Genomic DNA, 13,487 nt, shown 5'->3' on the forward strand with positions numbered 1-13,487 from the left:
CCTGTAGGGGTTTCGCGAAGGTCTCGGTCTCACCCATGATCCACAGAGGGCACCCAGGGGCTGTCTTGGATGAAGGTGGGAGGATATCAGCTACTGGGAAGAAGGCTGACGTCCCTCTGAGTCCCCACTGCAGCCCTTTAATCCTGGAGTGCTGCCCAAGGGGACGACCGTGCTCACTGGGAATCCGTTCATTTGTTCCTCAGACAGTTATTAAGCGCCAATCACGAGAAAAAACACAAGACAGAAGACCCCACTACCCACTAAAGCTTCATTTTAATCACTTCCATCACTTTCCAGTCCCCATATCCCTGGCCTTTCTGGCTTTATCAGGAGAACCTCTGACCAAACCTTTCTCACTTCTGAAGTTCCCAGGTTTCCCGACAAAGAAGTACCTGTCCTGTGCCATTGTCAAAGACTACACTAAGCGCAGGGAATATAAAGCTGATGAGCCGGGCTTTTGCCCCACAGGGTGCTCACAGGCCGGCGGGGGCAAGCGGGAGGGTTACGCAGCCTGTCCCGTTAGCTTTCATGGGCACTGTGTATCCTTCCGTTTGCCACTTACCGCCCCCCACCCCCGCCCCTGTAAGCTCGAGGTAAGAGTGGGTGAGCACTGGGGAAGGCTTTCAGAGAGGCTTCTTCTGAGCCCAGTCTTGAGGAGGCACCAAATGTGGAAGGGAACTGCTTGAGAGAGTCCTTAGCTTAGCTCCACTTAAAAGCGGAGCCTCCCACTCCCAGCCCAGGGAAGCACCTCTGGCGGACGTGAGATGCCAAAGCTTCCCCTCCATTGGGTTAGTTGTAGTATTTCAGGAGGTCACCTAGCTGACAAACTCTTCATCAGAAGAGTCACTGTGTGTGTCATAGACTAGAAGTTTCCAGAGGGCAGGAACTCAGGAATCTAAGTAATTATTTCCAGCACATATACGAAGAGATACTGCGAGGATAAGATCTCCTGGAAGAGGATGACAATGGTAGGAGAGGGCAGCTCCTCTAGTGATATTATGACTGTCTTTAACTGTGTTCTTTACTCTTCTCTCTCCCCAAAACAATGTCCTTTGTCAGATTCTGCTTCTATTTCCCCATCCTCTTCCCCACGTCTCTGTATTTCTAGAAAAAAACCTGTTTTGTTGTTGTTGATTTATTTTTCCTCATGCTTCTCATATTAACTGCTTCTCTTTTCCCTCTATCCATTTTTTCCGGGTCTTCCTTCCACTCACCCGCCTATTTCTCTGTCGTGTCCCCTCTTTCTGTCTCTCTCCGTATATCACAGCTGTGTTCTTCCTTTCTCACCTTTCTCTTCATCCCTCAATTTGTCGCTGCCTTTGTCTCTCGCACTACTTTATTCCTTTCCAAATGTAATATTTCGAGATTGTAACATTGATTGAAGCAGACAATGTAAAACTGTTCAACCTCCACTGCAAATTCATTCTTAATCCTACGAAAAATGCAACGTTAAACGTATTGCATGGTGAGACAAAAACCTGTCTTTGCCTTTCCTGCAATCCAGCTTGGGGGCGGGGTGGGAGGTAGGCGGAGGAGGGAAGTGCTGGAGACATTATCCCGTCATTAACGGAACAACAACGAATTTTCAGTCACAACGACCCTCTGATTAGCTATAGAAAAAGTGTTGTCCGCTATTTCAATACAAAATTTGGCTTTACAGCGGTTGGGAGAATAATTCATTTAGGTTTTCCTTTTCAGGGTGGAAAAAAAGCAGATAGCGTCCCTGGGTGGGCTCGAACCACCAACCTTTCGGTTAACAGCCGAACGCGCTAACCGATTGCGCCACAGAGACGGTGGCAACTATCTGTGTCGCAGTGAGCCGAGTCAATGGGAGTGAGCCTGCGACAGCGCAGAACTCGGAAATTCCATAACCGGACTAAAGAAGTCAAACCCAAAGAAGGGTCCGGATCTGGGGAGGGGAGCAGGCGGGACGTGCTCGCCTCCCCTCCATTGGCTCGGGGGTGGCGGAAATCGTCGCCTGCCTCCTCTGGATCTTAAAGTTGGGGAAGCCCGTGATGTCCCTCTTTAGGGTGATCTGATATTGGGGATACGTGAAGTCGACCTGCTGAGAGTCCCCCAAAGCAGAACCACCCTCGGCTTCCAAACGTCCCCTTTGCAGCCCAATCCCTGAAGCCGCTGAATACCCGCGACACCCTCCCTGTGCCCCTCCCTCCTCGCAAGAGTAAATACGCACTTTACGGGCACCTCTTAAATACTAGGCACATGCCCAGTGCATGTCCAGAGCCTAGCATGGTGCCTGGCATACAACAGATGTAAGGATTTCTGGAATGAATAAATGAAACAAACTTCATGAGTAATATGCCCGACCCACACAGCGTGCTCTTAACCAACCCCGTGGCCCTTCACTGGAGCCAAAGGGCCTTATCTCGGGTTTCACTAGCCCACGTGGGCGCAGACTCCGGCCGGCGTCTCCTGCGCCCAGAGACTGAGTCCACCGCTATACCAGCTTGCACCGCGACGCCGGGCTCTTCCGCACCGACAGTGACTTTTCACTTTGCGCTTTCCTCACCTTGGTTTTGGCTTCTCAACCAAACTCCCGTCTGACGACTGACAAAGATACAGAGCCAATAGGAAGCCAAATTGTCCCGGAAGGGTCGGCCTCCCAGCCAATAGAGACAAAGCAGCGAGAGTGGTTGCGCAGTGAGGCCCGTAGCAGGTTTCCTGGAATTGTGGCTATTGGAGGTCCTAATACGCCGCAATCATGGTGAGGTGGGGAGCAAGGAGAAGGGACACGGGGTAGGGATTGAGGAATGGGGAGGGGTGTCATGGGGAGTTTGGGAGGCGTAGAGGCCTGGTGGTCGATTGAAGGAAGCGGCTCCAGTTTGAAGGGGGAGCGGACCGCGGTGAGGACCGAGGCAGGGAATGGGGCTCCTCGCAGCCTCCCAGCGTTAATCTCAGAGCTGGAGTTCAGGGCATCCAGGCGCCTCCAGAGTGGAGGACGGTGCGTACAGGAGCCTCCGAATCAGGAGCTGCGCCGGGCCGCGTTTGGCCCCGCGCGCTGAGCCCTTCCGCTCTGTTTCAGTCTATTATGTCCTATAACGGAGGGGCCGTCATGGCCATGAAGGGGAAGAACTGTGTGGCCATCGCTGCCGACAGGCGCTTCGGGATCCAGGCCCAGATGGTGACCACGGACTTCCAGAAGATCTTTCCCATGGGCGACCGGCTGTACATCGGCCTGGCCGGGCTCGCCACCGACGTCCAGACAGTGTAAGTGTCGGGGGTCCCCACCTACACCCAGGCTTCTTCTTGGACCATTCTTGCCTAGCGGCTCGAGTGGCGTGGGTGTTAGTCATCTACTAAACAACATCAGTGAATCTGAGACATTGCCGAACACCATAAGCGATAGAGTGGTATCCTAACCAACTTAGCAGCATTTACTTTGTGCCAGACACGGTGGAAAGCACCTTACATCCATGGACTTTAATCCTCTTAACCACGTTACCATGTTGTCCCATTTTGCAGATGAGGAAACTGAGGGTCACAGAGAGTGTATTGCCCAAGATGTAAGCTAATGAATGACCCCCAGGATCCCAATCTCTGAGGCCAAAGCCCATGCTCAGCCCCTAAAGAACTTCAGGTCTAGCTGGGAGAAAAGGCAGGCACACAGAAAGATAACTAACCCATAATAAGATAACTAACCCTTATTAACTGATAGAGCAATTAACAAATAGAGCAGTTACCTAGTTGACAGTGGTTCTGTGAGAGAAGGGAGAGTCTGGGAGATGAAATAGGTGGCTCTTGTGATGGTCCGGGTGTGAAGGTTGTGGTTCTGATGGGGTGGTGAGGTGGGAAAGGAAAAGAAGGCATTTCTGAGAGTTGTTGCTGACCAACCTTAGTGGCTACTTGGATACTGTGAGGCCAAAGAGTTAACCATTGAAGTCGGGGTTCGTGTCTTTTTTATTTGTTATTAGTATCTATTCTAGTACTTGGCATGTAGGCAATCCAGAAGTGTTTTAAAGGTGATTTCTGTTTTGAGCATGTTGACTGAAATACGGGAATTGGGAAGACTGGTTTTAGGGGAAAGGTGACGACTTTGATTTTGATACCAATTTTAAAGGGACAAGGCAAGCCAAGTAGAAACATCTTCTGAGCAGCTGGGGTCTTGAGATTATATCTCAGGGCTGGATAGGCATTGGTGATTTGTTAAATCTATGGGAACAGATTCTGGAGAGACAGAATACACAGAGGGAAAAAGTAAGCTGCAGCTCCAGAGCTGAACTGTATATTCAGCAGTCAGTTGGGGAAGAAGAGAGGCCAGTGGAAAAGAGGGTCAACGTTTCAAGAGGGAAGATGTGGTCACAGGTGGCCTAAGGAGCAGCAGTTCCTGGACTTTGTTCTTAGACGATTGATAGTTCACTAAGGTGGGTGGGAGCTTGTCAGAAAGTTTTCTCTCTCATTTCCCTTAAACCTCTCTAAAGTCTCAAGAACATATATTTTGGAAATTCTTCCTGAAATCTAACCCAACCAGCCCTTTTTTTCCATTGTTGGTGGAATCAGAGAATGACGGCTTAGCATTCCTGTCAGTATGAAGGCCCCCATCAGCCTTCCTCTCTCCAGTCACTGCTGTTCCCTTCACACTATTTCCTTTTCTTCAGGAGCCTCTTCTCACCGAGTTTGCATGTTTGTGGGCAGTAATTGCTACCTTTGCTGGGCCTCAGTTTCCTCACCTGTATGATGCTTAGGTTGTGTCTAAGGCTCTTTGTTCTGGTGTCCTGTTACTCATTGCTCTGCTTCCAGCATGTATGTCACTGGTCTGTTCCCTGCAGGGCCTATCCCCGGGCTCTGAGATGGGACTGGAGGAGGTGCGGCCTACTTTCTTAGGCGCCTTTCAGTCCATTAGCAGCAGCTGCTGCTTATTAACACCCATACATTATCTCACAAAATAAGGTGACTTATTTTGTCCCTATCTTAGGGATGGAAAACTTAAGTGGTAAGGCGAAGGCTTAGCCCAGGTCAGCTCTCTCAGTTCACTGCTCTTTCTACTGTAAGCCGCCATCATTATGTCTGCAGGCAGACTCCTACCCAGAGTGTACTGTATAAGCTATTCCTCAAAAAAGTGGGGGGAGAATCCACTTCTTAACTCCCCTTTTCTCACCCTAAAAAAAAGTATGAGAAAAAGGGTTAGCAGAGTGGCATGTTTATGGGTAGAAGTGTTGGACAAGACTGAGAAGCGGATGTGAGGCTGGACTTCTGGTAAGAAAATCAGAAGAAAATCTGGCAGATGGGGAGGAGTCTCGGCAGGGGCTGGGATTGTGTGTCTCCATGAGGCGGACACCAGGGGACATTCAGCAATGACATACTAACTCACTTTTCTCCTTTTACCACAGTGCCCAGCGCCTCAAGTTCCGGCTGAACCTGTATGAGCTGAAGGAAGGTCGGCAGATCAAGCCTTACACTCTCATGAGCATGGTGGCCAACCTCTTGTACGAGAAACGGTGAGTAGAAATGTAGCCTGGGACTCGGGGAATGCAGAGACCTTTGATTGGGCAAGTAGTATGGAGGGGGGCACCCAGGAAGGAGATTCCTCCTCTTTGACTCATTCTTATTTGCTGGATAGTATCCTTATTTTCTGAGTCTTTTCTGTGGACCTAACAACCAAATAGGAAAGAAAGGGCTACTTCAGAAGAAGGCAGGGAATGCAAGCAGCAAGTGAAGTTGCTCCCAGGAAACAAAATTAACGCTACCAAAGTGTGCCCTGGCGTCTCCCAGCCACCCTTACCCAAGAGCTTATTCTGTTGTCATTAGATACTCTGGAATACACGGAACCTAGGAATTGGGTATGTTAACTTTTGACATTTGAGGACTTTATGATGAGAAAAGAAGGGGCTCCTAACTGTAGAATTCAGTGCAGAAGCTGGGATGAAATTGAAGGGAGAACCCTGTAGGTACTTTCCCCACCCACCTCTGGGCAGAACTGGGTGGCAAATGGGAATGTAAATTGATACAGCCACTATGGAGAACAGTATGGAGGTTCCTTAAAAAACTAAAAATAAAACTACCATATGAGCCAGCAATCCCACTCCTGGGCATATACGTGGAGAAAACCATAATTCAAAAGATACATGCACCCCAGTGTTCACTACAGCGCTATTTACAATAGCCAGGACATGGAAGTAACCTAAATGTCCATCAACAGAGGAATGGATAAAGAAGATGTGGTACATATATAAAATGGAATATTACTCAGCCATAGAAGGAACAAATCTGTGCCATTTGCAGAGACGTGGATGGACCTAGAGACTGTCACACACAGTGAAGTAAGTCAGAAAGAGAAAAAGAAATATCGTATATTAAAGCATATATGTGGAATCTACAAAAATAGTACAGATGAACCTATTTGTAGGCAGAAATAGAGACACAGATGTAGAGAACAAACGTATGGACACCAAATGGGGAAAGGAGGGGTGGGATGAATTGGGAGATTAGGATTGACATATATATACTACTATGTATAAAACAGATAACTGAGAACCTACTGTATAGCACAGGGAACTCTACTTAATGCTCTGTGGTGACCTAAATGGGAAGGAAATCCGAAAAGGAGGGGATATATGTATACATATAGCTGATTCATTTCATTGTACAGCAGAAACTAACACAACATTGTAAAGCAACTATACTCCAATAAGAAAAGAAAAAAATGGCCATTAAAAAAAAAAAGACTGGGTGGCAAGAAGACAGGTTAAGCTTTTTTTCTTTCCTTTTTTTTTAACTTTTTATTTTGAAATAATTTTAGACTTTATAGAAAAGTTGCAGAAGTACTCTTTAGCTTTCAAAACTAAGTTTTTGCCATTTCCATACCTGGAGCAATATTACTGTCTTTTTACTATTAAAAAATAAACAAAACAAATGGTTACCTTTTTTTTAGGTTTATGTTAATATCCTCAGCTATGAATTGTCTGCCATATGTAGTAACCATGTTTATCAAAATCCCAAATTGAGAAAGGCTTAACAAAAGAGCTTTTTTTTTTTTTTTTGTGGTACGCGGGCCTCTCACTGCTGCGGCCTCTCCCGTTGCGGAGCACAGGCTCCGGACGTGCAGGCTCAGCAGCCACGGCTCACGGGCCCAGCCGCTCCGCGGCATGTGGGATCTTCCCGGATCGGGGCATGAACCCGTGTCCCCTGCATCGGTAGGCGGACTCTCAACCACTGCGCCACCAGGGAAGCCCCAAGAGATTTTAAAAAACTGGTTCATGGGGGTGGGGGGAGAGGTCTTTATTTTTCTTTCTTTTTTTCTTTTTTTAATTTAGGTGTAATCGATTTACAATATTATATTAGTTTCAGATATAGGGAGGAAGTCTTACAAAGTTGTACAGATTAACTCACATTTCGGTATATATTTAATGGCTCATGTTTACTCATAATAAAAATACAGGACATTGAAGCTGACCTGGAAAATTCTAGATTCTCAGCTACTGTAACCAGGGGCTTTCTCTACAAGCCCAACTGAAATCATTGATTTTCCAGCAGGATAGGCTAATGCAGTGATTTGCAAAATTGAGCCATGTACAGACCCTTTTTAAAGTAAATAACTTCTCATGGACCCCAGAGAATCCATCCAAGCACCTCTGTGAAACACTGACCTTTAGGTGGTACCGTGACATCGACACGACTGGAAGTACAAACGCAGGCCCTGAGCCATGTTGTATTTAGTTTTAAGGTTGTTACCCAGATAATACAGGACATTCTTATATTAACTTTGTTTTCAGTTTATTGAGAGGAAAATACAAAATTTAAGATTTGTTAGAGAAATTTGATACCTAGGGATCTGTTTGAGAAATGCCAGATCAAAGCACGCTACTCCAACCTCTTCCTCCACCTTACAATTATTATTTTTTTATTTAGAATTATTTTTTTACAGAGTTGTAACTTAAGATCATGCCCGTAGAAATTACTGAGAGCTGATATAAGACATGGAAAATGTCTGTTTACTTACTGTTTCTGTTGAGGATAGTGGCTATTACTTTTTGAGTATTTTCTATTTTCTATTTAAATATCCCTAAGATTGATTCTTCTTAAAGCTCAGTGTCTAGAACAAGTTTCTGATAAGCTATTATTTCCTAATGGCAAACAATGAAAATAACCCAGCTCACTGAGTATCCTTCTTTGCTTTGTCTGCTGGGAGACTCAGAACAAAACTTTGTGTTTTGTCTGAGTGTCTTGTATTCTTGATTTTGGGGTTGTTTTTTTCTTTAGTTGGTGCATAGGAAGGACTTTTTTTTTTAAAATTAATTGAAGTATAGTTGATTTACAATGTTGTGTTAGTTTCTGGTACAGCAAAGTGATTCAGTTATACATATATATACATATTGTTTTTCATATTCTTTTCCATTATGGTTTATTACAGGATATTGAATATAGTTCCCTGTGCTATATAGTAGGGCCTTGTTTATCTATCTTATATATAGTAGTGTGTATCTGCTAATCCTAAACTCTTAATTTATCCCTCCCCACTCCCTTTCCCCTTTGGTAACCATAAGTTTGTTTTCTATGTCTGTGAGTCTGTTTCTGTTTCATAAATAAGTTCATTTGTGTCATATTTTAGATTCCACATAAGTGATATCATATGGTATTTGTCTTTCTTTTCCTGCCTTACTTCACTTAGTATGGTAATCTCTAGGTCCATCCATGTTGCTGCAAATGGCATTATGTTTTAGCTGTTTGGTTTTATTTTTCAGTGTTTTTTCTACAAACTGCTTCAAATCCTTTTTTGAAAGGAGTAAAGGTATAGGTGTATAAATAGAAGATTGAATGGTGATAGGACCTGGATGAGAATAGGGAGAGTAGGTTAAAAAAACAACAGAATTCCCAAAGAAAGGAAGAGGAAGAGAGGGTCGGGGTGAGGAGGATATGAAGGTAAGTGTCAGAGAAAAGAAGAAAAAGTCTTAGAGCATTGCTAGATGCCAGGAGAGGGGGAAAGGGGATTGTCCCAAACGGGCCCTCCACTTTCCTCCCTGGGTCTGGGCCGGGGCCTTGTCTGAACAGGCCTGAACAGGAAAGTGAATGTTCTTGAGCTCCACTTTCTCTCTCTGCTCCTGGCCCCCACAGGTTTGGGCCCTACTACACTGAGCCGGTCATTGCTGGATTGGACCCGAAGACCTTTAAGCCCTTCATTTGCTCTCTAGACCTTATCGGCTGCCCCATGGTGACTGAAGACTTTGTAGTCAGTGGTACCTGCACTGAACAAATGTACGGGATGTGCGAGTCCCTCTGGGAACCCAACATGGTGAGTTGGTGGCATGGAGCGGGGCTGGGTTCTCAGGTGCCCGCCCCTTGGCCATCAGGGGAAAATGTGTTTACCTGGCAGGTAATGGGAAGAATGGTGCAGGTAGGAAAGAAAGCCACAGCTGCTGAGCCTTGGAAGGGCATCCAGAAACTCCATCTGCCAGGGCCTTGGCTCCCAGGGAGAGCACCTTCCATGAAGAGACCTCAGTCAGATACAACAACAAATAATTCCCCACGTTGGGTTTACAGGGTTCTCATATCCATTCATTGAACACACATTTAACAAGGTATAGGGTTAGGGGCAGCTCAGGAGAATGGGCTGTGGAGTCAGGTTGTCTGGGTTGGAAACCCAGATCCACCTACCATCTCATTAGTTATGTTCAGGGTAAGTCACTTTACTTCTCTGTGCCTCCACTTCCTTAGCTGTAAAATGGGGATAATAACAGAATCTATTTTATGAGTGGTGGTGTGAGGAAATCACCTGGGAAGATTGGAACAGTACCTGACAGGGTCGGCTGTCGCGCCAGCTCTGCCAGGCTCCGGGGAAGCCAGATAGTCTGTCTTCGAGGGCTTATTGCAGCCTAATGAAATAAGACAGACCCACAGATACCTGCCGAAATGAAGTTTGCCAGGAACAGGAGGAAAGAAAGGGCCTGGCTGGCAGAAGGAGCAGCCTGTGCAAAGGTCAGAAGTACAGGAGGGGCCCAGTGTGTTCAGTGACTGGAGAGAGCTTGCTGTGGCCGCTGGCGTGTGGGCAGAATGTGGGGTGAGAGGAAGGAGGAGAGTGAAATCGGGATGAGACTCGGAAATGCCTTGGATGCCACGCCAAGCAGTTGGAACTTTTTTTTTTTGAATTTTATTTTTTATATAGCAGGTTCTCATTAGTTATCCATTTTATACATATTAGTGTATGCATGTCAATCCCAATCTCCCAGTTTGTCCCACCACCACCCGCCCCCCCACCCCGCTTTCCCCCCTTGGTGTCCATACGTGAGTTCTCTGCATCTGTGTCTTTATTTCTGCCCTGCAAACTGGTTTATCCGTACCATTTTTCTAGGTTCCACATATATGCGTTATTATACGATATTTGTTTTTCTCTTTCTGACTTCACTCTGTGTGACAGTCTCTAGATCCATCCACGTCTCTACAAATGATCCAGTTTCGTTCCTTTTTATGGCTGAGTAGTATTCCATTGTATATATGTACCACATCTTCTTTATCCATTCGTCTGTCGATGGGCATTTAGGTTGCTTCCATGACCTACCTGGCTATTGTAAATAGTGCTGCAACGAACATTTTGGTACATGACTCTTTCTGAATTATGGTTTTCTCAGGGTAGATGCCCAGTAGTGGGATTGCTGGTTCGTATGGTAGTTCTATTTTTAGTTTTTTAAGGAACCTCCATACTGTTCTCCATAGTGGCTGTATTAATTTACATTCCCACCAACAGTGCAAGAGGGTTCCCTTTTCTCCACACCCTCTCCAGCATTTGTTTTTTGTAGATTTTCTGATGATGCCTATTCTAACTGGTGAGAGGTGATACCTCATTGGAACTTTTTCTTCTGACATGGTGTCAAAGGCAGTAAGAGACCTGAGGCACCAGAGGCCTGCAGGTCGGTGTGGCACTGAGGTCCTGAGCAAAGAGAGTGGCAGTGGGGGAGCGGGGCAGCCAGAGTCTAGAGTACTTGGTCACTTAAAACAGAAGTGAGCGAGGTGGAGATGCTGAGGACACTTGAGTTTTCTAGCTAAGCCAACCAAGATAAGAGGATGTGGTGGATGCAACAGGTTTGGGGGGAAATGGGTTCATGGTTGGACAGGTTGAGTTGTGCAATACCTCTGAGCCACCCAGGAGGAGAGTCCATGAGATAGCTGGTAAAGCACATAGGAGCCACGGGGATTCTTCCCCCATTTTACAGAAGAGGAATTGAGGCTTAGCGAAGGGACATTGACTTGCTCAAGGTCACAATGCTGGTTAGCGGAGGAAGTGCAGGGCTTGAACTATATCTTACGTAACCTTGCTGCCTTCTGAGAAGGAGGTGAGGGGGCTTCTCGCATCCAGGGAACCATCCCTCACTCCAGACACGGGAGGGGCCAGAGCTGGGCACCTTGAGCCTAGAGAAGAGAGAGTTAATGGGCCAGACCAAGTGAGGGTCCAAGGCTCTGGGGATTGAAAGGTTTCTGCTCTGTCGGCAGGACCCAGAACACCTGTTTGAAACCATCTCACAAGCCATGCTGAATGCTGTGGACAGGGATGCGGTGTCAGGCATGGGAGTCATTGTTCACATCATGTAAGTGTGCACTGGGAGAAGTCTAGAAGCTCTGCAGACACGTGCCTCTCCCCTCCTGCACAAACACCCCATCTTCCCAGCCCCCTAGTCAGGTGTGAAATAAGAAGGGTGCTTGCAGCAGGCCCGGAATAGCAGAAATCCATGCTTCCTAAGGGTGGCAGCTAAGGTGGGAGCCTACCCAGCTTCCCCTGGCCTCCGTCTGGTGAGGCTCTGTGTCCCCGAGTCTCCTCCCCTTGCTCACAATACACATTTCTTTCCTTCCTGAGCACTGTCCCCAAAGTCTCAGGGACCTTTGTGGGGATGAGCCCCAGCAGAGCTACTGCAGATTGATCAGAATAAATCCTGGGTGGCTCCTGTCCTCTCCCAGCTCACACCAGCATGGAACCCACAACTGTGTGGTGTGCTGAGCCCTGGGAGTGTTTTCCAACCCCCCAGCCGGATGCCTAACTGCCACCCTCTTTCCCTCTTATTTGGGGCTGTCACCAGGAACCTGGTATCCTCCCAACAGCTTTCCTTGGGAACCTCCCAGAACAAGCATTTGGACCCTTTTGTTATGGGGTAACCTGCTTAATTACCGTGAAAAACAGGTTGGGGCTAATACAGACAATTTACCACCCCAAGGATCTTTTCCCTTCACTGGAGTGAAACACCTCACACCTCCTTCCTAAGTTACTTGTTCTCTAGGCCTGGGGAGCTCCTTCCCTGCTTTGGAGCGCTTCACACTCCAGCCCTGAATCATCCCAACTCTTGACGGCTCCACCTATGGAAGTTTCTCCATTCTCCCCTTCCTCACCACAGGCCAGGAAAACAAGCTAACATTAGTGTAACGTGGGCAAAACAGTTAACCCCAGAGTTAGGACAGCTGTTCTAGTTTGTTCTGCAGTCTAGAATGGGTGTAGACGTTCTGTGACTTTCTCCCTCTGCAGTGAGAAGGACAAAATCACCACGAGGACACTGAAGGCCCGGATGGACTAACTCTGTTCTTCCCAGAGCCCACTTTTTTTCTTTTTTTTAAATAAAAGATTTTCTTTCACTCCTGCTTCTTTGAGTGTTTTACCACACATCTCTGTCCCCAGTTGGGCAGTTACAAATAGCTACTCGGGGTATAGCTCAGCCCTCAGGTTTTCTTGACTTGCAGCGTGCTCCACCGGTCCACCAGTGGGGATAGTACCTACAAATCACTTGTTGGGTACCTGCTGTGTGCTAGGCCCTGCACAAAGTGCTTTACACATTCTAAAATTTAATCATCATATTGACTCAAGGTAATATACATTAATTATCCTTGTTTAACGAGTTAAATAACTTGCCAGGGCCACTTTGTGATAGGGCAAAGATGTCAACCCATGTTCCATTTGACTCCAAAGCCTAGCATCCTTTTTACTCAACTCTCGGAAAACGCTTAAATCTTCTTTGTTTCAGGTAGAAATTTGGCCAAGTGTCCATAAGTAATATCCTTGCACATCAGTGTTTCTTTTTTGTGTGTGTTTTTTTTATTTTTTATTTTTGGCTGCGTTGGGTCTTTGTTGCTGCGCGCGGGCTTTCTCTAGTTGCAGTGAACGGGGGCTCCTCTTTGTTGCGGTGCTCAGGCTTCTGATTGCGGTGGCTTCTCTTGTGGAGCACGGGCTCTAGGCACGCGGGCTTCAGTAGTTGTGGCACACAGCCTCGGTAGTTGTGGCTCACGGGCTCTAGAGCACAGGCTCAGTAGTTGTGGCACACGGGCTCAGTTGCTCCGTGGCATGTGGGATCTTCCCGGACCAGGGCCTGAACCCGTGTCCCCTGCATCGGCAGGTGGATTCTTAACCACTGCGCCACCAGGGGAGTCCCCACATCAGTGTTTCTTAACCTTAGCTGCATATTAGTCACCTAGGGAGCTTCTAAAACACAGGTATTTTGATCCCATCCCTGATTTATCTGGCCTTTTAAAGGGGCTGGGGCACCTCTTTTTTCGAAAAG

General features: G+C 46.9%; 1 protein-coding gene across 1 annotated transcript; it reads left to right on the forward strand.

Moving 5' to 3' along the window:
- The first annotated feature begins 2,620 nt into the window (after positions 1-2,620).
- PSMB3 (proteasome 20S subunit beta 3) lies at positions 2,621-12,571 on the forward strand. Its single transcript, XM_079905867.1, has 6 exons — positions 2,621-2,725; positions 3,044-3,228; positions 5,349-5,456; positions 9,070-9,247; positions 11,440-11,534; positions 12,461-12,571. Exons 1-6 carry the CDS (start codon positions 2,723-2,725, stop codon positions 12,507-12,509), a joined length of 618 nt encoding a protein of 205 aa, XP_079761993.1. The 5' UTR covers positions 2,621-2,722; the 3' UTR covers positions 12,510-12,571.
- The last annotated feature ends 916 nt before the right edge of the window (positions 12,572-13,487 follow it).

Source organism: Stenella coeruleoalba (genome assembly GCF_951394435.1).
Source record: "Stenella coeruleoalba genome assembly, chromosome: 19".
In the NCBI taxonomy this organism is placed as follows: domain Eukaryota; kingdom Metazoa; phylum Chordata; class Mammalia; order Artiodactyla; family Delphinidae; genus Stenella; species Stenella coeruleoalba.